General features: G+C 35.7%; 1 protein-coding gene and 1 pseudogene across 13 annotated transcripts in view; one reads left to right on the forward strand and one right to left on the reverse strand.

Moving 5' to 3' along the window:
• CDC42BPA (CDC42 binding protein kinase alpha) overlaps positions 1–22,162 on the forward strand; it is a 320,248-nt gene that overhangs the window by 211,138 nt on the left and 86,948 nt on the right. For all 13 annotated transcript variants that reach the window (XM_036865565.1, XM_036865615.1, XM_036865588.1 and 10 more), the window contains 2 exons: positions 14,609–14,856; positions 21,231–21,336. In XM_036865565.1, coding sequence (XP_036721460.1) covers positions 14,609–14,856; positions 21,231–21,336 — 354 coding nt within the window. The remainder of the gene's footprint in view (positions 1–14,608; positions 14,857–21,230; positions 21,337–22,162) is intronic.
• LOC118901761 lies at positions 19,944–20,934 on the reverse strand (annotated as a pseudogene).

Raw genomic sequence — 22,162 nt, forward strand, 5'->3', positions numbered from 1 at the left:
TTCAGAAGTCACCACTTTGTTCTAACAACAAGTAAAAAGCTGAACAAATTGAAAAATCAACAACTCTTCTTAGATCTGTAAGGGAAGTAATATCACAGAACCAACTGCTGTCCTCCAGACTGGAGAGAGTGACAGGCAAATAGAGAGAATCACAACTTATGAGATCAGGAACCCTTGTAGGAAATCAGTACCAGTGTAGGGAGACCTGAACTGTTATTGAAAAATTGCTAGAGGCTCAGTGTGGACAAGTTTGAGAGATAAAAACTCCAGGGGAGCCTCGTCATTGGGGAGCCCTGACAGTTTCATCAGTTTTACATCCTGGAGCTCTACCAGGTTTTCACAGTGAATATCAGAGAAAAATCCCCTTGTACTAACAATAGGAGTAACAATTTTGAATTCTTCAATTTTGATTCTTCAACCAGAATCTAACTTGCTGGGGTTTTATCAGACCTAACTGACTTGAGGGAAGGGAAATATTCAGCCCCAGCCCACTCTAGTCACCCTGTCAAAACAGGTAAGTGGGGGAGAAAAACTGACAAGGTTGTCTTAAGTTCACAGTCCAGAAGCACAGGCTCAGTAACATACTGATATCCAATCTTAGGACTATAGAACGCTTCCCCTCCCCCCACAGCTTGCGACCACATTACTAATAGCTTATTTACAGCAGTTCCTTTGACCCAGTACATCATGTTCACCTATCAACAAAAAATTACAAGACATACTGAAAGGCAAAAAACACAGAATAGAGCAAACATCACAACCAGACTCAGGGATGTTGAAATTATCAGGCCAGGAATTGAAAACAACTGTGATTGATATGCTAAGGACTTTAATGAAAAAGTAGAAAGCATGGAAAAATAAATGGGCAATGTAAGCAGAGAGATGTAAATTCTAAGAAAGAACCAAAAAGAAATGCTAGACATGAAAAATATTGTAACAGAATGAAGAATGCCCTTTATGAGCTTATTAGTACACTGGATACAGCTGAAGAAAGAATCTCTGAGCTTGAGGATATCAAAATAGGACTGCCAAAACTGAAAAGCAAAGAGAAAAAAGTGAAAAAACAGAAAAGAATATCCAAGTATTGTGGAACATTTACAAAAGTTGTACCATACGTATAATGGGAACACTAAAAGGTGAACAGAGAAAGGAACAGAAGAACCATTTGAAACAATAATGACTGAAAATTTCCCCCAAATTAATGTCAGACACTAAACCACAGATCCAGGAAGCTCAAAGAACACCAAACAGGATAAATACCCAAAAAATTACACCTAGACATGCCATTTTCAAACTATAGATAAAGATAAAAATCCTGAAAGCAGTCAGAGGTAAAAAAATACCTTACCTGTAGAAAACATAAGGTAAGAATTACATTTGACTTTTCCTCAGACCCATGCAAACAAGAAGAGAGTGGAGTGAAATACTTAAAGTGTTGAGAAAAAAACCCTACCCACCTAGAATTTTGTACTTTGAGAAATTATCTTTCAAAAGTGAAGGAGAAATAAAGACTTTCTGAGACAAAGATTTGAGGGAATTTGTTGCCAGTAAACCTGCCATGCAAGAAATGTTAAAAGAAGTTCTCCAGAGAGAAGGAAAATGATATAGGTCAGAAACTCAGATCTACATAAAGAAAGAAAGAGCATCAGAGAAGGAATACATGAAGGTAAAATAAATAAAAGCTTTTATTTTTCTTATTCTTAATCTAATAGATGAAATGTTCAAAATAATAGCAACAATGTATTCAATTATACTTATATATATGCTTATGTCTGATTACATGTATATATAAATATGCTTATGTATGCTTATGTATAACTGAAATGAATGACAGCAATTATACAAGGGATAGGAGGCAGGAATTAGGATTATTTCATTTTATGGTACTTGCACTATTCATGAAGTGGTAGAGTGTTATTTGAAACTGGACTTGGATTGGTTATAAATGGGCATTGCAAACTGTAGAATGGCCACTTAAAAAAGGAGTTCAACTGATATGCTCAGAATGGGGAGAAAATTGGATCATATAAAATGCTTAATTAAAACCACAAAAGACAGGGACTTCCCTGGCAGTTCTGTGGTTGAGACTCTGTGCTTCAAATGCAGGGGGCATGGGTTCAATCCCTGGTCAGGGACTGAGATCCCGCATGCCGCACGGCGTGGCCAAAAACAAGGGGAAAAAAACCCCGCAAAAGACAGAAAAGGTATGGAAGACAAAAATAGATACAAAGAAAGGAGCAATAAATAGAAAGCAGTAGCAAATATAATAGATATTAATCAAAAAACATCAACAATCATTTAGGATGTCAATGGTCTTAAGTATACCAATTACAAAACAGATTATGTCAGATTGGATCAAAAAACAGTATCTAACTATATGTTGTCTAAAAAGCCCACTTTAGGTGTAGAGGCACATATAGTTGTTCCTCAGTATCCATGGGGCATTGGTTCCATGCCCTCTCCGCACCCCATGGATACCAAAATCTGCACATGCTCAATTCCCTTATATAAAATGGTGTAGTACAGTCAGCCCTCCGTATCCATGGATGCAGAATTTGTGGATACAGACGCCAAGTGTCTAGATTAAGAGTACAGGCATACCTTGTTTTATTGTGCTTTGCTGTATTGTACTTTGCAGATATTACAAATTGAAGGTTTGTGGCAACCTGCATCAAGCAAGTCTGTCAGCACCATTTTTCCAATAGCGTTTGTTCACTTCATGATTTTATGTCACATTTTGGTAATTCTCACAGTATTTCAAATTTCTTCATTATTATATTTATTGTGGTGATCTGTGATTATTGATCTTTGATGTTACTATTGCAAGAAGATTGCAACTCGCTAAAGGCTCAGATGATGGTTAGCATTTTTAGCAATAAAGTATTTTTAAAATTAAGGTGTGTACATTTTTTTAGACATAACGCTATTGCACAGTTAATAAACTGAGTATAGTGTGAATACAACCTTTATATGCACTGGGAAATCAAAAAATTCATGTGACGCACCTTATTGCAATATTCGCCTTTTTGCAGTAGTCTGGAACTGAACCCACAATATCCCCAAGGTATGCCTGTAAGTGGATGGAGAAAGATATCCCATGATAACACTAATCAAAAGAAAGTGGAAGTAGCTATATTAATTTCAGACAGGGTGGAATTTGGAGTAAGGAAAGTTTTTGGAAATAAAGAAGGGCATTGCTGTTCACCAAGAAGATGTAGCATACTTAATGTGTATGCATGTAACAACATAGCATCAAAATGCATGAGGCAAAAACCGACAGAAGTGCAGAGAAAAAGAGATGAATTCACTGTCGTAGTTGGGAACTTCAGCACCCCTTTATCAGAAATGGACAGATCCAGCAGGCAAAAAAATCAGTAAGGACATAGTTGAACTCAACATCCATCATCAATCAAACGGATGTAAGGACATCTATATACTGCTTCATCCAACAACAGCAGAATACACATTCTTCTCAAGCTTACATGGAACATCCACCAAGATAGACCACATTCTGGGCCATAAAACAAACCTTAAGAAATCCTTAACAAATTTAAAAGAACAGGAATCATACATTGTCTGCTCTCAGACCATAGTGGAATTAGACTAGATGTCAGTAACAAAAAGATAGCTGGAAATTCCAAAATACTTGGAATTAAGGCACCACCCTTATAAAAGACACATGAGCCAAAGAAAATGTCTCATGAGAAACTTAAAAATATTTTGAACTAAATGAAAATGAAAACACAAATTGTCAAAATTTGTCAGATACAGTGAAAGCAGTGCTTAGAGGGAAACTTGTGACATTGAATGCATATATTAGAAAAGAAGAAAGATCTAAGATTAATCGTTTTAGCTTCCACCTTAGAATACTAGAAAGAGAAGAGCAAATTAAATCTAAAGTAAACAGAAGAAAAATAATAAAAATTAGAGCAGAAATCCATCAAATTGAAAACAGGAAACCAGTAGAGAAAAATCATTGAAACCAAAGCTTATTCTTTAAAAAGATCAATGAAATCGATAAGCCTCTATCCAGGCTAATTAAGAAAAAAAGGGGTCCCTTTATCTATTTTTGAAAGAAATCATATTCACAAGTTTTCTAGTATGAAACTGTTCTTACATTCTGGTAATCAGTTGCTCATATAAATAACTGAATTTCAATACAGCAGTGGATTTCAAATGTTAACTTTTTATTAACAATTTTTACTGTTAAATGTATCAATATATTGAGATGAGTCTGGTTTTATTATTTGGTGTTTTGATCAGGTTTTGTTTCAGGCTTATCTTAATTTTATATAAAGTAGAGTAAAGCTTTCTTTTTTTCTCTGTGCTCATAGAAATAAACTCTTCCTTGAAATCTGAAAAAATTCTCTTGTAACACATTCTTTGTTACTACATAGTAGCTTCTCAGTGCTTTATTTTATTGTTGATTTGAGACAATTTGGTCACTTATATTTTTCCAGTAAAAATGTCTTTCAAACAGATTTTCAAACTTACAAGTTTGAATACCTTATATAAATTTAATAATTCCCTTGGAAACTTGAAAAGAAGGGGAATTACTTATCAATATAGTTTATATTATTTCATATATTTATAATTACCTTCACACTATAATTCTTTTAAAATTTTTCTTCTCTTTTCTGTGGTAAATATTTTTGCACAGAATATGCTTAATCTGTGTTTTGCCTGCTGTACTCTCTGCTATATCTTTAAACCTTTGATTGTAAAATAAAACACAAATACAAAGAAAAAAAGAAAAGAGAGACAGGATGCTACTAATATCAGAAATGAAAGACAGGACATCAGTATGCAACCCATGTACATGAAAAGGCTAATAAAGGAATACTATGAACAATTAATTCTTTGCCTACAAATTTGATAACCTAGATGAAATGGACCAATTCCTTCAAAGACACAGCTCCCATAACTAACCAAGGAGAAATAAATAATCTGAAACGGCTCTGTCAAAGAAATTGAATCAATAATTAATAATCTTCCAGAACAGAAAGCACCAGGCCCAGATGTATTCACTGGTGAATTCTACCAGACATTTAAGGAAGAAATCATGACAATTCTCTACAGTTGCTTTCAGAAGATAGAAATAGAGGAAATACTTCTTAACTCATTCTATGATGCAAGAATTATGCTAATACCAAAACCAGACAAAGACTTTACAAGAAAAGAATGCTACAGACCAATGTAGAAAGCCTCATAGACATAGGTGCAAAAGTCCTCAAAAAATATTAACAAATTGAATCCAACAATATATAAAAAGAATTATACACCACAACCAAATGGGATTTCATCCCATGTACACAAGGCTGGTTCAGCATTTGGAAGTCAATTAATGTGATGCATCATTGATGTGATAAAAAGCACATGATTGTATCAGTAGATACAGAAAAAGCATCTGTCAAATCTAATACTCATTCATGATAAAAACTCAGTAAACTAGGAATAGAGGGGAACTTCCTCAACTTGATAAAGAATAACTATCAAAAAACCTAAAGTAACATCATACTTAATGGCGAGAATCTTGAAGCTTTTTCATTCAGATCAAGAACAAAGCAAGGATTTTTCCTCTCACTACTGCTTTTCAACATCATGCTGTATGTCTTAGCTAATGCAACAAGACAAGAAAACAAAAAAGAAGTATACAGATTGGGAAAGATGACATAAAACTGTCTTGGTTAGCAGATGATATGATTGTCTATGTAGAGAATCAAAAAAATTAACAAAAAAACTCCTGGAACTAGTAAGGCATTTATAGCAAGGTTGCAGGTACAAGATTAATACACAAAAGTCAGTCACTTTGGTTGGTATGGTCAGTCATACCAACCATGAATAAGTGGAATTTGAAATTTAAAACTCAGTACTATTAACATTAGCACCCACAAAAATGACATATTGAAGTATAAATATACCAAAATATGCATAAGATCTGTATAGGGGAAACTATAAAACTCTGATGAAAGAAATCAAAGAAGAACTAAGTATATGGAGAGACATTCCATGTTCATGGATAGGAAGACTCCGTATTAGGTATCTTATGTCAGTTCTTCCCATCTTCAACTACAGATTTAATGCAGTAAAAGTCAGAATTGCAGCAACTTCTTTTGTGGGTATCAACAAACTAAGCCTAAAGTTTATATGGAGAGGCAAAGACCCGAATAGCCAACACAACAGTGAAGGAAAAAAACATAGCTGGAATACTGACTTCAAGACTTATATAAAACTGCAACAATCAAGACAGTATGGTATTGGCAAGAGACTATACAGATAAATCATCTTTGACAAGAAAGCAAAGACAATACAATGGAGCGAAGATGTACTTTTTAACAAATAGTGTTAGAAGAACTAGACATCAATGCAAAAAAAAAAAAGAAAATTGAATCTAGACACAGAACTTACACCCTTCACAAAAATTAACTCAAAATGGATCACAGACCTAGATATAAAACACAAAACTATTAACACTCCTAGATGATAATGTAGGAGAAACCTAGATAATCTTTGGTATGGTGATGACTTTTTACTTTCAGCACCAAAGGCACAATCCATGAAATAAAGAATTACTATGCTAGATCTCACTGAAATTGAAATTTTCTGGACTATGAAAGTCACGGCCAAGAATGAAAAGACGAGGCACAGACTGCAGGAAAATGCAGACATATCTGATACAAAACTGTTATCCAAATATTCAAAGAATTCTTAAAACTCAATAAGAAAACAAACAACCGCAGGGTTGCACGATCAACATATAGTAATTAGTTGTGTTCCTTATGTCAGCAATGAGCAATCCACAGTGAAATTAAGAAAGCAATTATAGTTACAATAGCATCTAAAAGAATGCCTTGGAATAAAATTAACCAAGAATGTTGTGCACTGAAAATTATAAAACATTGCTGAAAGAAATTAAAGTTTACCTAAAATAAAGAAAAGATATCCCATGTTTATGAATAGGAAGACTTAGTATTGTTCAGATGTAGTTTTACCAAAAGTGATGTACAGGTTCAATTTGATCCCTATTATCAACAGCCCCTTTTGCAGAAATGGAAAATATGAGCCTCAAATTCATGTGGAATTGCCCCAAATAGCCAAAAAACTTGAAAAAGAAGGCCAAAGTGAGAAGACCCACACTTCCCAATTTCAAAACTTATTACAAAATCACAGTAATAAAAAGAATATGACACTGGCATAAGAATATAGACCACTGGGATAGAATTAAGAGTCCAGAAATAAACTCATGTATCTATAGCCACAATTGATTTTTGACATAGGTACACATAAGTACTAAATCTGTTCAGTATGGAAAGAATAGTTCCTTCAACTCATGTGCCAGACAGCTGGATTTCTGCATGCAAACAAATGAATTTGGACCCCTACCTTACACCATATTAAAAAATTAACTCAAAATGGATCAACAACTTACATGTAAGAGCTACAACCATAAAACTCTTAGAAGAAACCATTGGGGTAAATCTTCATGACCTTTGGGTTTGGAAGTAGATTCTTAAGTCACAGAAAGCATAAGCAACAAAACAAAAAATGGATAAATTAGACTTCATCTTAATAAAAACTTATTTGTATTGCATCAAAGGACATTTTTAAGAAAATGAAAAGATAACCTAAAGAATGGAAGAAATCATTTGTAAATCAAATATCTGATAAGGGTTTGATATCCAGAATTTATAACGAACTCCTACAACTTAACAGAAAAGATAAACTGCCCAATCAAACAATGGGCAATAACTTGCATACACATTTCTCCAAAGAAGATATATTAGTAACCAATAAGCACATGAAAAGATGTTCAGCATCATTAATTATTAGGGAAATGAAGTTAAAACCACAAGATACCACTTCATACCTACTAAGATGGCCAAAATTAAAAACAAAAGCAAAATAAGTGCTCGCAGGAATATGAAAACAATTGGTGATTCCTCAATAAAAGTAAACGTAGAATTACCATATGACCGAGTAATTCAACTCCTAGTTATATACCCAAAAGAATTGTAAGCAGGGACTTCAAACAGACTCTTGTACACCAGTGTTCATTTAAAACATTAGTAAAATGGCCAAAAAGGTATAAACAACCCAAGTGTTCATCAACAGATAAACAAAATGTGGCAAGTACATATAATGGAATATTATTCAACCATAAATGGGGTGAAGTTCTGATACATCCTGCAACATGGATGAATATTGAGAACATTATGCTAAGTGAAAGAAGCTAGACAAAAGGGGACAAATATTATATGATTCTACTTATATGAAATATCTAGAATAGGCAAATTCATTGAGATAGTGGAATAGAGATTACCAGGGGCAGGGTAGAGGGGGTAATGGGATGTTTATTCCTTAATGGTTACAGAATTCTCTTTGAGAAGATGAAAAAGTTTTAGAAATTACAGTGTTGATGGTTGCACAACATTGTGAATGTAATACCACTGAATTGTACATTTAAAATGGTTAAAATGGCAATTTTTTGTTATATATGTTTTACCACTTTAAAATAATTAATGTAGTATACCAAAAACTACTGAATTGTTCACTTTAAATGGGTCAATAGTATGGTATGTGAATTATATCTTAGTAAAGCTGTTTTTTTGGTTAATATTTTGTTTTTTAAACATTAATACAGCTATCATTTCTTGTCTGGATAAATATGTAATGTTCTGTCTGGTTTTCCTGGGGGTTTTTTCCCCCGAGTTGAAAAAAATTTGTTCTTCATATTGTAGTCAGAATAGTAGTTTTAAAGTCTTTTAGTTTTGTGCTTAAAATCCTTTCATGATACCACTTTGCTTTTCAGAAGAGGCTCAAACTTTGTAACATAGCTTTTACCTTATGAGGTCCTTGCTGTTCGAGATTTTAACTTACTATTTGGGTTTTCCTGCTCATACATCAGGTTTTCTCTAGTATCTAGACTTTTGTACATGTTGCCAGCAATATTCTACGCAGGTCTCAATTTAGATATAACTTCCTGTGGGTATCTTTCCTTCTATGGTTCTTCCTTCCACTGGGCCCTCTCCTCCCTGTTAGATATACCTCCCCTCTCCCCTATTGACTTTACTTGAGAAAGGCTGTTTTTTAAAAAAAAGTAGTTTCCAATTGTTGCGATCATGTACCACAGGAGTTTTTTTACCCCGTTGTATTAGTTTGCTAGGGCAGTTGTTACAAATACCCACAAACTGGGTGGCTTAAAAAACAGGAATTTATTGTCTCAATTATGGCAGTAGAAATCTGAAATCAAGGTGTTTGCAGAGTTGGCTTCTGATGGTTTGCTGGCAGTGTTTAGCGTTCCTTGGTTTGTAGATGTATCACCCTGATTTCTGCTTTAATCTTCATATGATGTTCTCAATGTGTGCGTGATTCTGTGTCTAAATTTCTTCTATTTATAAGGATACAGTCATATTGGATTAGGGCCTACACTGATGACCTCATTTTAAGTTGATTACCTCTGTGAAGACCCTATTTTTATTTTCATTTTTTTCAGGCTTTTTGAAGTACAAATGACAATTTAAAATTGTATGTATTTAAGATGTAAAACCTGATATTTAGATATATGTATACATCGTGAAATGTTTCCCACAATCAAGCTAATTAACGTGTCTATCACCTCAGTTACCTCCTTCCTTCTACCTTCCCCATCTCCCTCCCTACCTCTCTCCCTTCCTTCCTTCCTTCCTTTTTTTTTTGGCTAAGAATACTTAAGATCCACTCTCTTAGCAAATTTCCAGTATGCAGTACAGTATTGTTAACTGTAGTTATCCTGCTTCACATTAGATCTCTAGAATTTATTTATCCTACATATCTGAAATTTGTGCCTTTTGACCAACATTTCCCCATTTCCCCTACCCCCTCAGCCCTTCGCAACCACTGTTCTACTCTCTGCTTCTAAGAGTTTGACTTTTTTAGATTCCACACATAAGTCAGATCATGCAGTATTTAAAGCCCTAGTTCTAAATATGGTCACATTCTGAGGTACTGGTGTTTAGTGCTTCAACATATGAATTTTGGAGGGACACAAGTCAACCCTTAACCCTTATGTTTCACTTGAGAGTGTGATATAAGCTTTTTCTCTGTTTCATTATTATGTGATTGTCACAAACATAATTTTAATGATTATAGAAGAATATCCACTTAGCCAGTTTCCTACTGTTAAATACACTTGGCCCTTCATATCCACAGTTTTCATGTCTGTAGATACAGAGAGCCCATTGTTTGGGGTGGTGTGGGGGAGAAAATTCCAGAAGGCAAAATGCGAACTTGCCATGCCCTGGCAACTTATACATAGCATTTGTAGGTGATTTAAAGTATTTGAGAGTACGTTATATGCAAATACTACTCCATTTTATATATGGGACTTGAGCGACTGTAGATTTTGGTAATGGAGGGTGGACAGACCTGGAACCAATCCCCCCAAGCTGACTGTATTTATTTTTCACTTTTGCAGTATAATAATTACCATGGACCCTTTTATGCACTTCTTTTAGAACAGATACCTGGAAATGAAGTGGTCAGATCATTTTTAAGGCACTTGATACATGCCACAAATTTTTGCAAGTATGAGAGGCATTTCTTGCTTTCTTAGTAGATCATTTATTAATCATATTTTCTCTTTGTGAATTATCTCTTTAAGTCATTTGCCCATTTAATTTTGTAGTCTTAATGTTTTTCTTATCAATTCTTATAAAGTCTTTGCATAGTAAAAATTGTACTGTTTATCTTCTCTGCAACTGTTTTACCAATTTATCATTTGCCCTTTAATTTTGGTCTTGTTTCTTTTTCAAATTATAGATGATTTGTTTTTATTTTCCTCAATAGTTCTTCTATTGCTTCGAAGCTTGGCTTGTCCTTCTTTTTTCAGAGTTTGCTAAATATGTAATTCTGCTTTTTCCTGGATGTTTCTATTGGGTTTAAAGATATTTAGTTCTAATCCATTTGGAGTTTGTTTTGCTAAATGGTATGATGTGAGAATCATTTTTTTCTTTAATTGCTAGCTTGTGGTTTCAATTCCATTAATTAATCACTGCTTTCCTCAGTGATTGACAGTATCTCACATATCGAATTAAATTATTTTGGGGTGGAGATCTATTACACTGATACTTTATTACAGATTTATAGTAGGGACTTCCCTGGTGGCGCAGTGGTTAAGAATCCACCTGCCAGCGCAGGAAACACGGGTTTGATCCCTGGTCCGGGAAGATCCCACATGCCGTGGAGCAACTAAGCCTGTGCACCACAACTACTGAGCCTGTGCTCTAGAGCTCGTGAGCCATAACTACCGAGCTCACGTGCCACAACTAGTGAAGCCCGTGTGCCTAGAGCCTGTGCTCCACAACAAGAGAAGCCACTGCAATGAGAAGCACATGCACCAACAAAGAGTAACCCCTGCTCGCTGCAACTAGAGAAAGCCCGCATGCAGCAACGAAGACCCAAGGCAGCCAAAAATAAATAAATAAAAATAAATAAATTTATAAAAGATAAAAAGTCCACCTGCCACTGCAGGGGACACGGGTTTGATCCTTGGTCTGGGAAGATCCCACATGCCACGGAGCAACTAAGCCCGTGCGCCACAACTACTGAGCCCACGCGCCACAACTACTGAAGCCCACGTGCTCTAGGGCCCGCGTGCTGCAACTGCTGAGGCTGTGTGCTGCAACTGCTGAAGCCCACGCTCCTAGAGCCTGTGCTCTGCAACAAGAGAAGCCACCACATTGAGAAGCCTGAGCACCACAATGAAGAGTAGACCCCACTCCCTGCAACTAGAGAAAGCCCGCGTGCAGCAACGAAGACCCGATGCAGACAAAAAATTTTTTTTTTTTTTTTTTTTTTTTTTTTAATTATTATTTATTTATTTATTTATTCATTCTTGGCTGTGTTGGGTCTTCGTTTCTGTGCGAGGGCTTTCTCCAGCTGTGGCAAGCGGGGGCCACTCTTCATCGCAGTGCGCAGGCCTCTCACTATCGCGGCCTCTCCTGTTGTGGAGCACAGGCTCCAGACGCGCAGGCTCAGCAGCTGTGGCCCACAGGCCCAGCTGCTCCGCGGCATGTGGGATCCTCCCAGACCAGGGCTCGAACCCGCATCCCCTGCACTAGCAGGCAGACTCTCAACCACTGCGCCACCAGGGAAGCCCCAAAATTTTTTTTTTAAATTAAAAAAAAAAATTATAGTACATGTTAACATCTGAAAAGAACATTACCCTCTCTCCTTCTTTACTCTTTGTGCTTTTTCAGGATTTTCTTTGGTATTTTTACCAGTTTATTTTTGCCTGTGTGCTAGAACATTTGTCTCCATCTCTCACCCAGTATTACCTCCCACATTTAACATTTTTAAATTAAATTTACAGGGAAGATAATTTAAGAAACATTGAATATATGTACATTCAATCTTCCCTTTCAGGTACTTGGTATTTTTCTATATTGTCTTCTTTAAATCTTTTATAGAGACTTGTAGTTTTTTCATATAATTCAAACAAATTATTCACTTGTTATTACTTGTGTGTGTATTAGTTGCTGGTGATTTTTGTTGGATCTATTAAAAACAAATGAAAATTTTTTATTATTAACAATGAAAATGTTTACTATTATTGCTTATTCTACTGTCTAGAAGTACTGTTTGATTTATATTTATCTAATATGCAGTTGTTTTACTCAGCTTTATCAATTCCAACACTTCAGTGGATTTATTTGCATTTTCTGAGTGAACAGTTTATTAAGTGGAAATGATCATGATTTTCACCTCTTCATGTTTTGTAACTATGTCACATGTTACTTAGAATATTTAAAATCTAATATTAAATAAGAGAGATAATGGAAGACATCCTTTTTGTTGTTATTATTCCTGGATGTATCTGGTGTTTCACTAGAAAGTATTATTTTGTCTGATAGCTTGAAAGAGGTTATTTCTTAAGAGAATTACTGAACTCTTTTTTTTTTTTTGTGGGACTTGGGGTAGTATTTTGGAATTGGTATTAGATTTTATCAAATACTTTTGGGCAGGGGTACTTACAGAGATTATCACATGGAGTTAATTTAATTTTTGCACAGTTATTAATGTTTGCTAATATTAAATTACCTTCAATACCTGTAATAAAACTTATTGTTTTGCAGTAGATTGTTCTTTTTTACCTATGGTTTAATTTTGTTTCTCAGCATTTTATTTGGCTTTTTACGTTCTTCTCAATTAGTGACATGAGTCTATAACTTTTTTTGGTGGTATCTTTGTGAGGTTTTGATTTCAAGGTAATTTTTGCTTGAAACTTCTAGTACATCTACTGCTATCCCAACAGACAAACTATACTAAAGTGAACAACAAACTAAAAGTGTGCTTTAGGTGATTAGAAAAATGAAGAGTAGTATGGTAAGTGGTTAGTGCTGCAGATGTTGATTTAGGCACCATTTTCATGGAGTTGCATAAGAGCAACAACATGACTTGACATGGCTCTTCCCAGTTTCCGCCGAGCTTTGCATGTCAGGCTGACTCAGAAACCACTGGAAAATCTGGGTCCCGCTTATGGTAGGCACTTCATAAGCAGTTTTGAGTAAATGGTTAACATTACAGTGACTATCCCAGAAACATTTCTCAGGCCCACGTTGATGCCTATTTTTTATTTTTTTTTAAATTATAGACCTCAAATGTGAAAAGCTAGCATAGTTTTCTTTGGACTTTAAATCAAGGACTGTTACCAGTTTTCCTGCCCTTAATACTGACTTCAAAAAAGGATACAGTGTCCTCCAGATCTTGATTCCTTGTTGTCACTAAACATAAGCTTATAGGTTCTTTGAGTTTTAAAAGTTTTATTGTGGATCACCTGGGAAAATAGCATGTAACAAAGTAATAGAAAAGTTACTCAGGAAATCTTATAGTCATAACCTCTGTATGCTTCTGTTTACCTTAGCTACTACCTGGAAGAACCTTTGGACATTACATTTTCCTTTCTCACTGATACCAAGAGTATATTTCAACCTCATTTCTAAAAAGATGTCTTTCAACCAAATTTCCCCTTCTTAAAGCCCTACCTAAATGTGAAGAGATGTATCATTTTTTTCTAGAATAGATACAAAGATGTTAGATTAGACCTTTGTCATTTCTCCCCGGACCACTGCAGAAGCCTTCTTTCTCCCTTTTCTTTTTGTGCATTCTAGCTCTACCACTCCTCCCCCAAGTTAATCTTTTAAAGATACAAATGTATTTATAACCTTTTATTAGTTCCACATCAGAAATAGGATGCAGTTAGATTTTTCCTTCACTCCATACACCAACAATATTATATATAAATTAGATATTTAAATGTAAAACAAATAATTATATAAGTACCAGCAGAAAATACAGATAAATATTTAATCTTGGTGTGAAGAAGACTGTAAAATACAGCAATAAAGGAATACACACTTAGAAAAATATTGGCAAAAAAAAAAGAAAAATATTGGCAACATATGGCAGGCAAAAGGTTAATAGCCTGAATAAAGAAAGTATTATTTTTATGTAATAATATACAAAAATAATATTCAGTTATATGAACAGTTCTTTATATTGTAGAAAGAGTTATTAGTTAATATTTTATTATTCTTACAGATTAACTAATCTTTTATTATTACTTCTATAGCAAAAACAAATTAGTTACTCACCAGGAGTATGCAGCATAGAACATCAGCAAGAAATGACCAAACTAAAGACTGATTTGGAAAAGAAAAGTATCTTTTATGAAGAAGAATTGTCCAAGAGAGAAGGAATACATGCAAATGAAATTAAAAATCTGAAAAAAGAACTACATGATTCAGAAGGCCAGCAACTTGCTCTCAGCAAAGAAATTATGATTTTGAAAGACAAATTGGAAAAAAACAGGAGAGAGAGGTAAGAATCAAGTTATTTACTCCTCTAATAATTATTTATTGAATACCTGTTCGGTGTCAAGGACTGGAGATATATGGCAATAAACATATTCCACTTCTCAAGACCAAAGTCAAGATTGGTAAACAGAAAATTATATTACAGCATCATAGGAAAGCAAATGGGATAAGTATAGGAACACCCGTAGAAGAGGCACAAAAGATAACTTTGGTGTGTCTAGGTTTTTTGGACAAAATTATTTCTGAGTTAAGACCAAAGATATACGAAATATATAGCTGTGGAAGAGTGTCCAGGCAAAGGTTAGCAGAATTTGCCAAGATCTAGAGGAAAAGGGTAGCATGGCACATTCAGAAAATGAAAGCTGTTCATTATGGTGGAAGCATAAAAAGAAAGATGAGTGGTGAGAAATGAAACTAGAAAGGAAAATAGTCGTAAGACCACTGAAGGAAAATTACATGATTATATCAATATTTATATTTTTGAAAGACCACTCTTGCTACTGTTTAGAGAATGGATTGGAAGGAGCAGACTGCAGATAGTAATCTAGCCATGAGAGATGAGGTGCCTGGACCTTAGACACGATAGTGAAGATGGAGAGAAGTTTATGGATTCAGAAGGTCTACCGAGAAGACAGAACCTGGATGACATGATAACCAGATATGAGAAATTAGAAGCAGGAGAAATTATCAGTGATACTCAAGTTTCTAGGCTTTAGGTAACTGAATGTATGTTATTGTCATTCTCAACTTATATTGGAAGCCTAAGTTTAATTCAGTTTGGTCTGTTCGTTCAGCAAAATTTTTTAGAACCTGCTATGTGAAAGCACTGCTGTAGGCCCTGGAGGCATAACAGTGAACAGATAAAAATTCTCTCTCCTTATGGAGCTTTCCTTTAATTATGGTGAAAGACTATAAGCAAAATGTAAATAAAATAAGTAAAATACAGAATATATAGGTAATGATATAGGATAGGTAATATATAGGTAATGATAAATTCTAAGAACAAAAATTAAGGCAGTGGATGGGGGCTATGAAGAATTAAGGGGGAAAATTAAATTTTATATATACATATATATATGAATGAAATAACCAGGGAAAATTATACTGAGAAGGTGATTTCTCAGTAAGGACTGAAGAAAGTGGGGGAGATATCTATACAGATGTATGAGAAGAACATTTTACATGAGGAACAAGAAGTCTGTTAAAAAAAATAATGGGGGCTTCCCTGGTGGTGCAGTGGTTGAGAATCTGCCTGCCAATGCAGGGGACACGGGTTCGGGCCCTGGTCTGGGAAGATCCCACATGCCGCTGAGCAGCTGGGCCCGTGAGCCACAATTACTGAGCCTGCGCGTCTGGAGCCTGTGCTCCACAACAAGAGAGGCCACGATAGTGAGAGGCCCGTGCATCGCGATGAAGAGTGGCCCCCGCTTGCCACAACTAGAGAAAGCCCTCGCACAGAAACAAAGACCCAACACAGCCATAAATAAATAAATAAATAAAATTTAAAAAAAAAACCAAAAACACATCCTCCGTAGACCAGAATGTTTTAATAAATAAATAAATAAATAATGGGAAGACAAAACTATGGAGATAGTAAAACGATCAGTGGTTACAAGGATTGGGAGGAGGATGGGATGAATAGGCAGGGTACAGGGGATTTCTAGGGCAGTGAAACTACTCTGTATGAAACTGTAATAGGGGATATATGTCATTATACAACCTAATGTAAATTGTGACGTTTTAGTGATAATGATGTGTCAAATGTAGGTTCATCAATAGTAACAAATGCACCACTCTGAGTATATGGGCAATCTCTGTATTTTCCTCTCAGTATTGCTATGAACCTAAAACCTTTCTAAAAAATAAAGTCTATTAAAATAATAATACTAAAAAAGAGGCCAATGTGGATGAAGCAGATTTAAGGGGAGAGAATAGTGAGAGGTACGCATGAGAGGTAATGGGGGCCAGATCATGTAAGGCTTTGTAAGTCATGTTCAGTGACTTACAATTTTTTACTCTCAGTAAAACCATGGCAGGGAAGCATTGCAGGATTTTGAGTGGAAAATGGACAAATACTGACTTGTGTTTTAACAGGATTATTCTGACTACTAGATTAAGAAAAATCTGAACTAGATAAGAGAAAAAGCAGTGAAACCATTTAGAAGGCTGTTGCAATCATCCAGGCAAAAGATAATGGTGGATTGGGCCTAGGGTGGTGGCAGAATTGGCTGTGAAAAATGTTCGAATTCCAGTTTCTTTAAAAGGTAAAAATAATGATATTTGCTGATAGACTAGATATGGGGTAAGAAAGAAAGAGGAAAAATCAAGGATGATGCTACAGTTTTGGGCCTTAGCAATTAGGAGAATATAGTTACCATTTAGAGAGGAAAACTGCAGAAGAAGCATTTTGGGGATGGGAATATCAGAGCTCATTTTAAACAAATTATGTTTGAGGTGCTTTTTAGGCATCCAGGTGGAAATGTCAAGTAGGTCATCATACAGACTAGTCTGGATTTCAGGGCTAGAGATAAAATCCTGGGAGTATTTATCATTCTCGTGATATTTAAAGGGGTGAGACTATATGAGATCACTTAGTGAATGAATATAGATGGAAAAGAAGTCCTAGGACTGCAACCTGGAGCACTCCAATCTTTAGAAGTTTGGAAATGAGGAAGAAACAGCAGAGTGGAGAGAGAAAGAGCGGTAAGAATGATAGGAAGATGACCAGGCAAATTTGGTGTGCAAATTTGGTGTGCAAATTTGGTGTCCAAATTTGGTGTCCAAATTTGGTGTTATGATGAATACATATCAAATCTGTCTACATGTTAAAGTAGATGAGGTCTAAATCAAATAAGATGAGGACCGTATAATTGATAGTTGAGTTTAACAATATGAATGTCATTGGTGACTTTGATAAGAACAATTTCAGCGGAACAGCAGTGGGCAGAAACCCCATAATGGATCCAAAGACTTGAAGGAGAGCAATTGTAAGAGCAAGCAGATAATAAAAGCAACGAGGTAATAACTGGAGGAGAAATTTATCTCAAAAATAACACCATGCTTGTAATCTGATAGAAAGTACCAGTAGATGATTCAGGACGGAGAGGAGAAAAGTGTACCTGAGCAGGCGCATAAGCAAAGAGCAACCTTAGCTACGTTTTTCTCCTGTAGTCAGAGAAGAATAAGTAGAGTGTATGATCACAGGGGAAGGTACGTGGGGTGTTGGGAACTTGTTTTTTTGTTGTTAGGGTCGGGCATGTTGAATTTGAGGTGCTTGGGAGACAACTTTGGGGAGATATCAAGTCAGCAGTTTGTAGCCCAGAAAAGCTTCAGATGTAGATTCAGAGTTTGTCAGCATAATGGATGATAATTGAAATAGGTGGTATAATGGATGAGATAGCTCAGGGCAAATGTGTAAAAAAAAAAAAAGTTGAGCACCTGTGACAGAATACCTGGGAGCATTGGCATTTACGCGGAGGAAAGAGGGGGTGGGGGGCTCACAAAGACAGCTGAAAAGTCTAAATGTAGGCTGAAAATCAAGAAAGTGGGTATCACTGAAGCCAAGGGAGGACAACATTTCAAGAGGGAGGGAATGGACAACACTGTCAAAGGTAGCCAGTAGATTGGATATAATAACAGTTGGGACAATAATGAGTTTTGGGACAACAGTTTTTTTGAGGTGGTGGCAGCAGAAGTCAGATTTTGGCACAGGGAGGAAAATTCAGGCAGTGAGGAAGTGGATACGACAAACTCTCAAGATTTCAAGGTGGTTGCCAGTGAACGGGAAGACAAGGAAAGTGGAAAATGAAGTGTGACGTAGAGTTTAGGGGAGAGTTTGTTTATTTCATTTCAGTATGAGAGAGACTTAAGTTTTGTTTAATGCTAATAGGAAAAAACAAAAATGGTTGTATATAGAAATTTTACTCAATTTATTCATATACTTATTTTTCTGAAAGGATGCTTCTTTGTAATTGTTTGTATTTTTTTCATTGTTGTTTGTTGTTTGGAGTTGCTTCTGAATCAAGAAAGATTCCTAAACATAACTAAATTTCACATTTTGATTATAGATAAGAAGGAAAGGGACACATTTGTTTGGACACAGGATGGTTATTTTCCTAGAAGTTATCATTTAAATTATAATTTAATTTATATTCAATAATTTAGTGAGGAAGGGATTTTTAAGGTTACATTTTTAAAATCAGCCATTACTTATGTCGTTTATTGACTTGGAAGCAATCATAAAATTACCCAGAACTGCTTCACATTGAAATTCATTTGCTGCTAACTAACATCCTCCATCAAACTGCTGTAGAGATAAGCCTCTTCATTTGCACTTCAACTCAGTATTCAAAAACTGATTCCCCTTTCTCCCTTAAGAGGTTTTTGTTGTTGTTTCTTTTTTTTTTTTTTTTGTCTTTTTGTCTTTTAAGGCACTGTTTTTTATTTTCTCAATGATATAAGGTGCTTTACAAGTATGAACAATAACCTGCTACACTTTAATGTTTTGTATCCTTTCCATTGATTTCTTTAAATCTGGAATGTAATTCCCTGTGTGGCATCTGTTTTCTAATGTAGAAAAAATAACTTATCAAGTACTAAATTCTACTCTAAGGATACTAAATTTATAAATTTGTTCCACTTTTGAAATGATAGCCCAAAATCCACCTGATTGATGCTCATTTGGCACGTTCTTCTCAATTCTGGTCGCTAAACTACATCCTGAGTTAGGATGAAAATAATGCAGCTTTCAGGCTTTGAAATGACTACATTGAAGTTGCCAAAAGGGTCATGAGGTTGTCTGCGCAGGACAATGTTTTCCATCACTTACAGAGTTACATTTGGCATGTCAAGAAGAGAGGACATAATCCCACAGCAGCAGACATTTAAAATAAAAGAAGACAGCCACAAGGATTCGTGCAGAATATTTTGAATATTCCCGTTGAGCAAAATGATTTAACTGATTTTTCTTCAAGGGCAATGCTCCTATATGCATCCTCTTAAAAATTAAAGATCCTAGAATAACGTCTTCCATGTGGGACATCTTGAAAGATAATATTTTGGTTTCAGTGAGTTACACAACAGGTCTTGTTAATTTAGCGGGTCTGTTTACAGAGTGTGGTGGTTTCATTCTTTAGATTTGCAGAGTTTATAGAGAAAGAAAATTACAGCCTGCACACCCAAGACAAGGACAATTCCTCCAATGAAACTGGCTGCATCAGAGGTAGACTTCCGCGCAGGTTGTGAAGTCGGAGTTAAAGTGGTATCAGTTGTACCTGATGTAGTAGCTGTGGTGGAAGCTGTAGAAGAGGAGGGCAGAGTTGTGGTTTTAGCTGTAGAATTGGTTGGCAATGGTGTGGCAGTGGACGCAGGACAGAATTCTGTGCTGTTCACCACCTTGCAATCACGAACTGTTGAATTATCTGAACAGTAGCCTTTACCTTTGCATTTTATCCAAAAGCAGGTAGTGTTAGCAGCATTAGCATCAAAACAGGAAACCCCGTTGTTGCGGCTTTCACAGATTTCTGGTGCTGGAGTGGTGCCCGGCGGAGCGGCGGCGGCGGCGGCGGCACCGGGGCTGTCCTGGTGGTAGTCGGTAAAGCCGAGGGTGTAGTCACGTTCGGGGCCAGCATGGTGTTCTGAGCCGCGCTCGTCACGCAGAGCGCAGCCAGGCAGCCGGCGGCCAAAAGCAGCGGGCGGGGCAGCGCCAGTATCGCGGCCTCCGCGCTGGCCTTTCGAGCGTGTCCGTCCCTCTGTCCCCTGCGGCGCCGCCTACCAGACTCCTCCCTTTGGAGGTTTTTAAAAAGTTCGTTAGAACTGTGTTTACCCCTAAGGGTGAATCAGTTCTGTCCGTTAGAACTATCGTTTTAAATAAGTTTTATAATATTGTATGTATGTATGTATGTGTAGATAGGTAGGTACGTAGGGAAGAAGGGAAGAAGGAAGGCAGGAGTAATGGAAGGATGGGCTGAGTGTGTTGAGAGAACTGTTGGAAGTGTAAGTTGAATTTTCTGTGCAATCTAGAGCTGAGTGTAAGCAATTGTATTGTGGTCCCTATACCCTCCTTTTTCCCTAGCTTCCTCATTTTCCCATGTTTTCTAGCATATATACAACTGAATAAGGTGAGCATAATCAGGATGTCTTCCTCAGATTTTCAAATGAAGAACAAAATAGATATTATTAAGCAGACAGATCTATTTATTAATTAAAAGGAAATGATTGTGACTTCCTAATTTTAGGGGAAATGTTTGGGATTTGGAGCAATTGAGATATAAGTGGCTTTTCAGAATAAGGCATATGATACAATAGCCAATCTGGGATACCATTATTTTACCTTTAATTCAATTCCTTTCTTTCCTTTTATATTTTGCATTGTATTAGTCAAAGTGAAAGGGAAGAATTTGAAAATGAGTTCAAACAACAGTATGAACGAGAAAAAGTGTTATTAATGGAAGAAAATAAAAAACTGACAAGTGAGCTTGATAAGGTGAGTGATTTAATCTCATTGATATTCATTGATACATGCTAGATGTTCAGCACTATCATAGAAATTATAGATATAATTTTATATTTAGTATACATTTTTTTATTTAATATTCCTCCTAAACGCAAGGATTGCTTCTGTGTACAGGCAATTTTTCATTTTACCAATCTGTAGAGGAGTCTTCTTGGAGAGAGGATTTGGCTTACCTCGTCTTATTCTTTGTCACATTTATTTTTTGAGCCCCTGTTCTTTATTTCACTTTCCATCTCTCTTTTACTATTAATCACTTACTTTGTCATGGCTAAGTTAAGGCCCGTCTTTGGCAAGAACAGGAACAATTAAGCCAAACTAGAGAAATTTTGACAGTTCTCATGTCATATTCATGATGGAGAACTGATAATAGCTAGAAGTAATACCATTGGTAGTTAAGAAGCCAAAGAAACCAACTCTGCCTATAAACTCTACAGCTTGAATAAAGAGCTGAACCATAGGTTAAACCTAGATTAAAACAGCTAGATTTATGAACAAAATTTTAAATACTTAAAGGAATCTTTTTCCATTTAGTATCTCAGATTTCTTGAACTGACATCATTCTGCATTTCTTGTCCCAGTTGTTAACAGCTGTAAAAATCCTAATATTAATCAGCAGTTTTAATAGTTTTACTTACTTTTAAGTAATACGGTTTGGATAATTGTGCTTTGTAATGAGTTCAAGGATTTTCCTGCAGTAAAAGTATTATGTTCAATTAATAGTCATTTCAATAACACATTGAAAGACAATGGCTAAATAGTCATAAAAGAAAGACTTTTCATTCATTCTATCTCAATT

This window comes from Balaenoptera musculus, chromosome 1, assembly GCF_009873245.2.
Source record: "Balaenoptera musculus isolate JJ_BM4_2016_0621 chromosome 1, mBalMus1.pri.v3, whole genome shotgun sequence".
Taxonomy (NCBI): domain Eukaryota; kingdom Metazoa; phylum Chordata; class Mammalia; order Artiodactyla; family Balaenopteridae; genus Balaenoptera; species Balaenoptera musculus.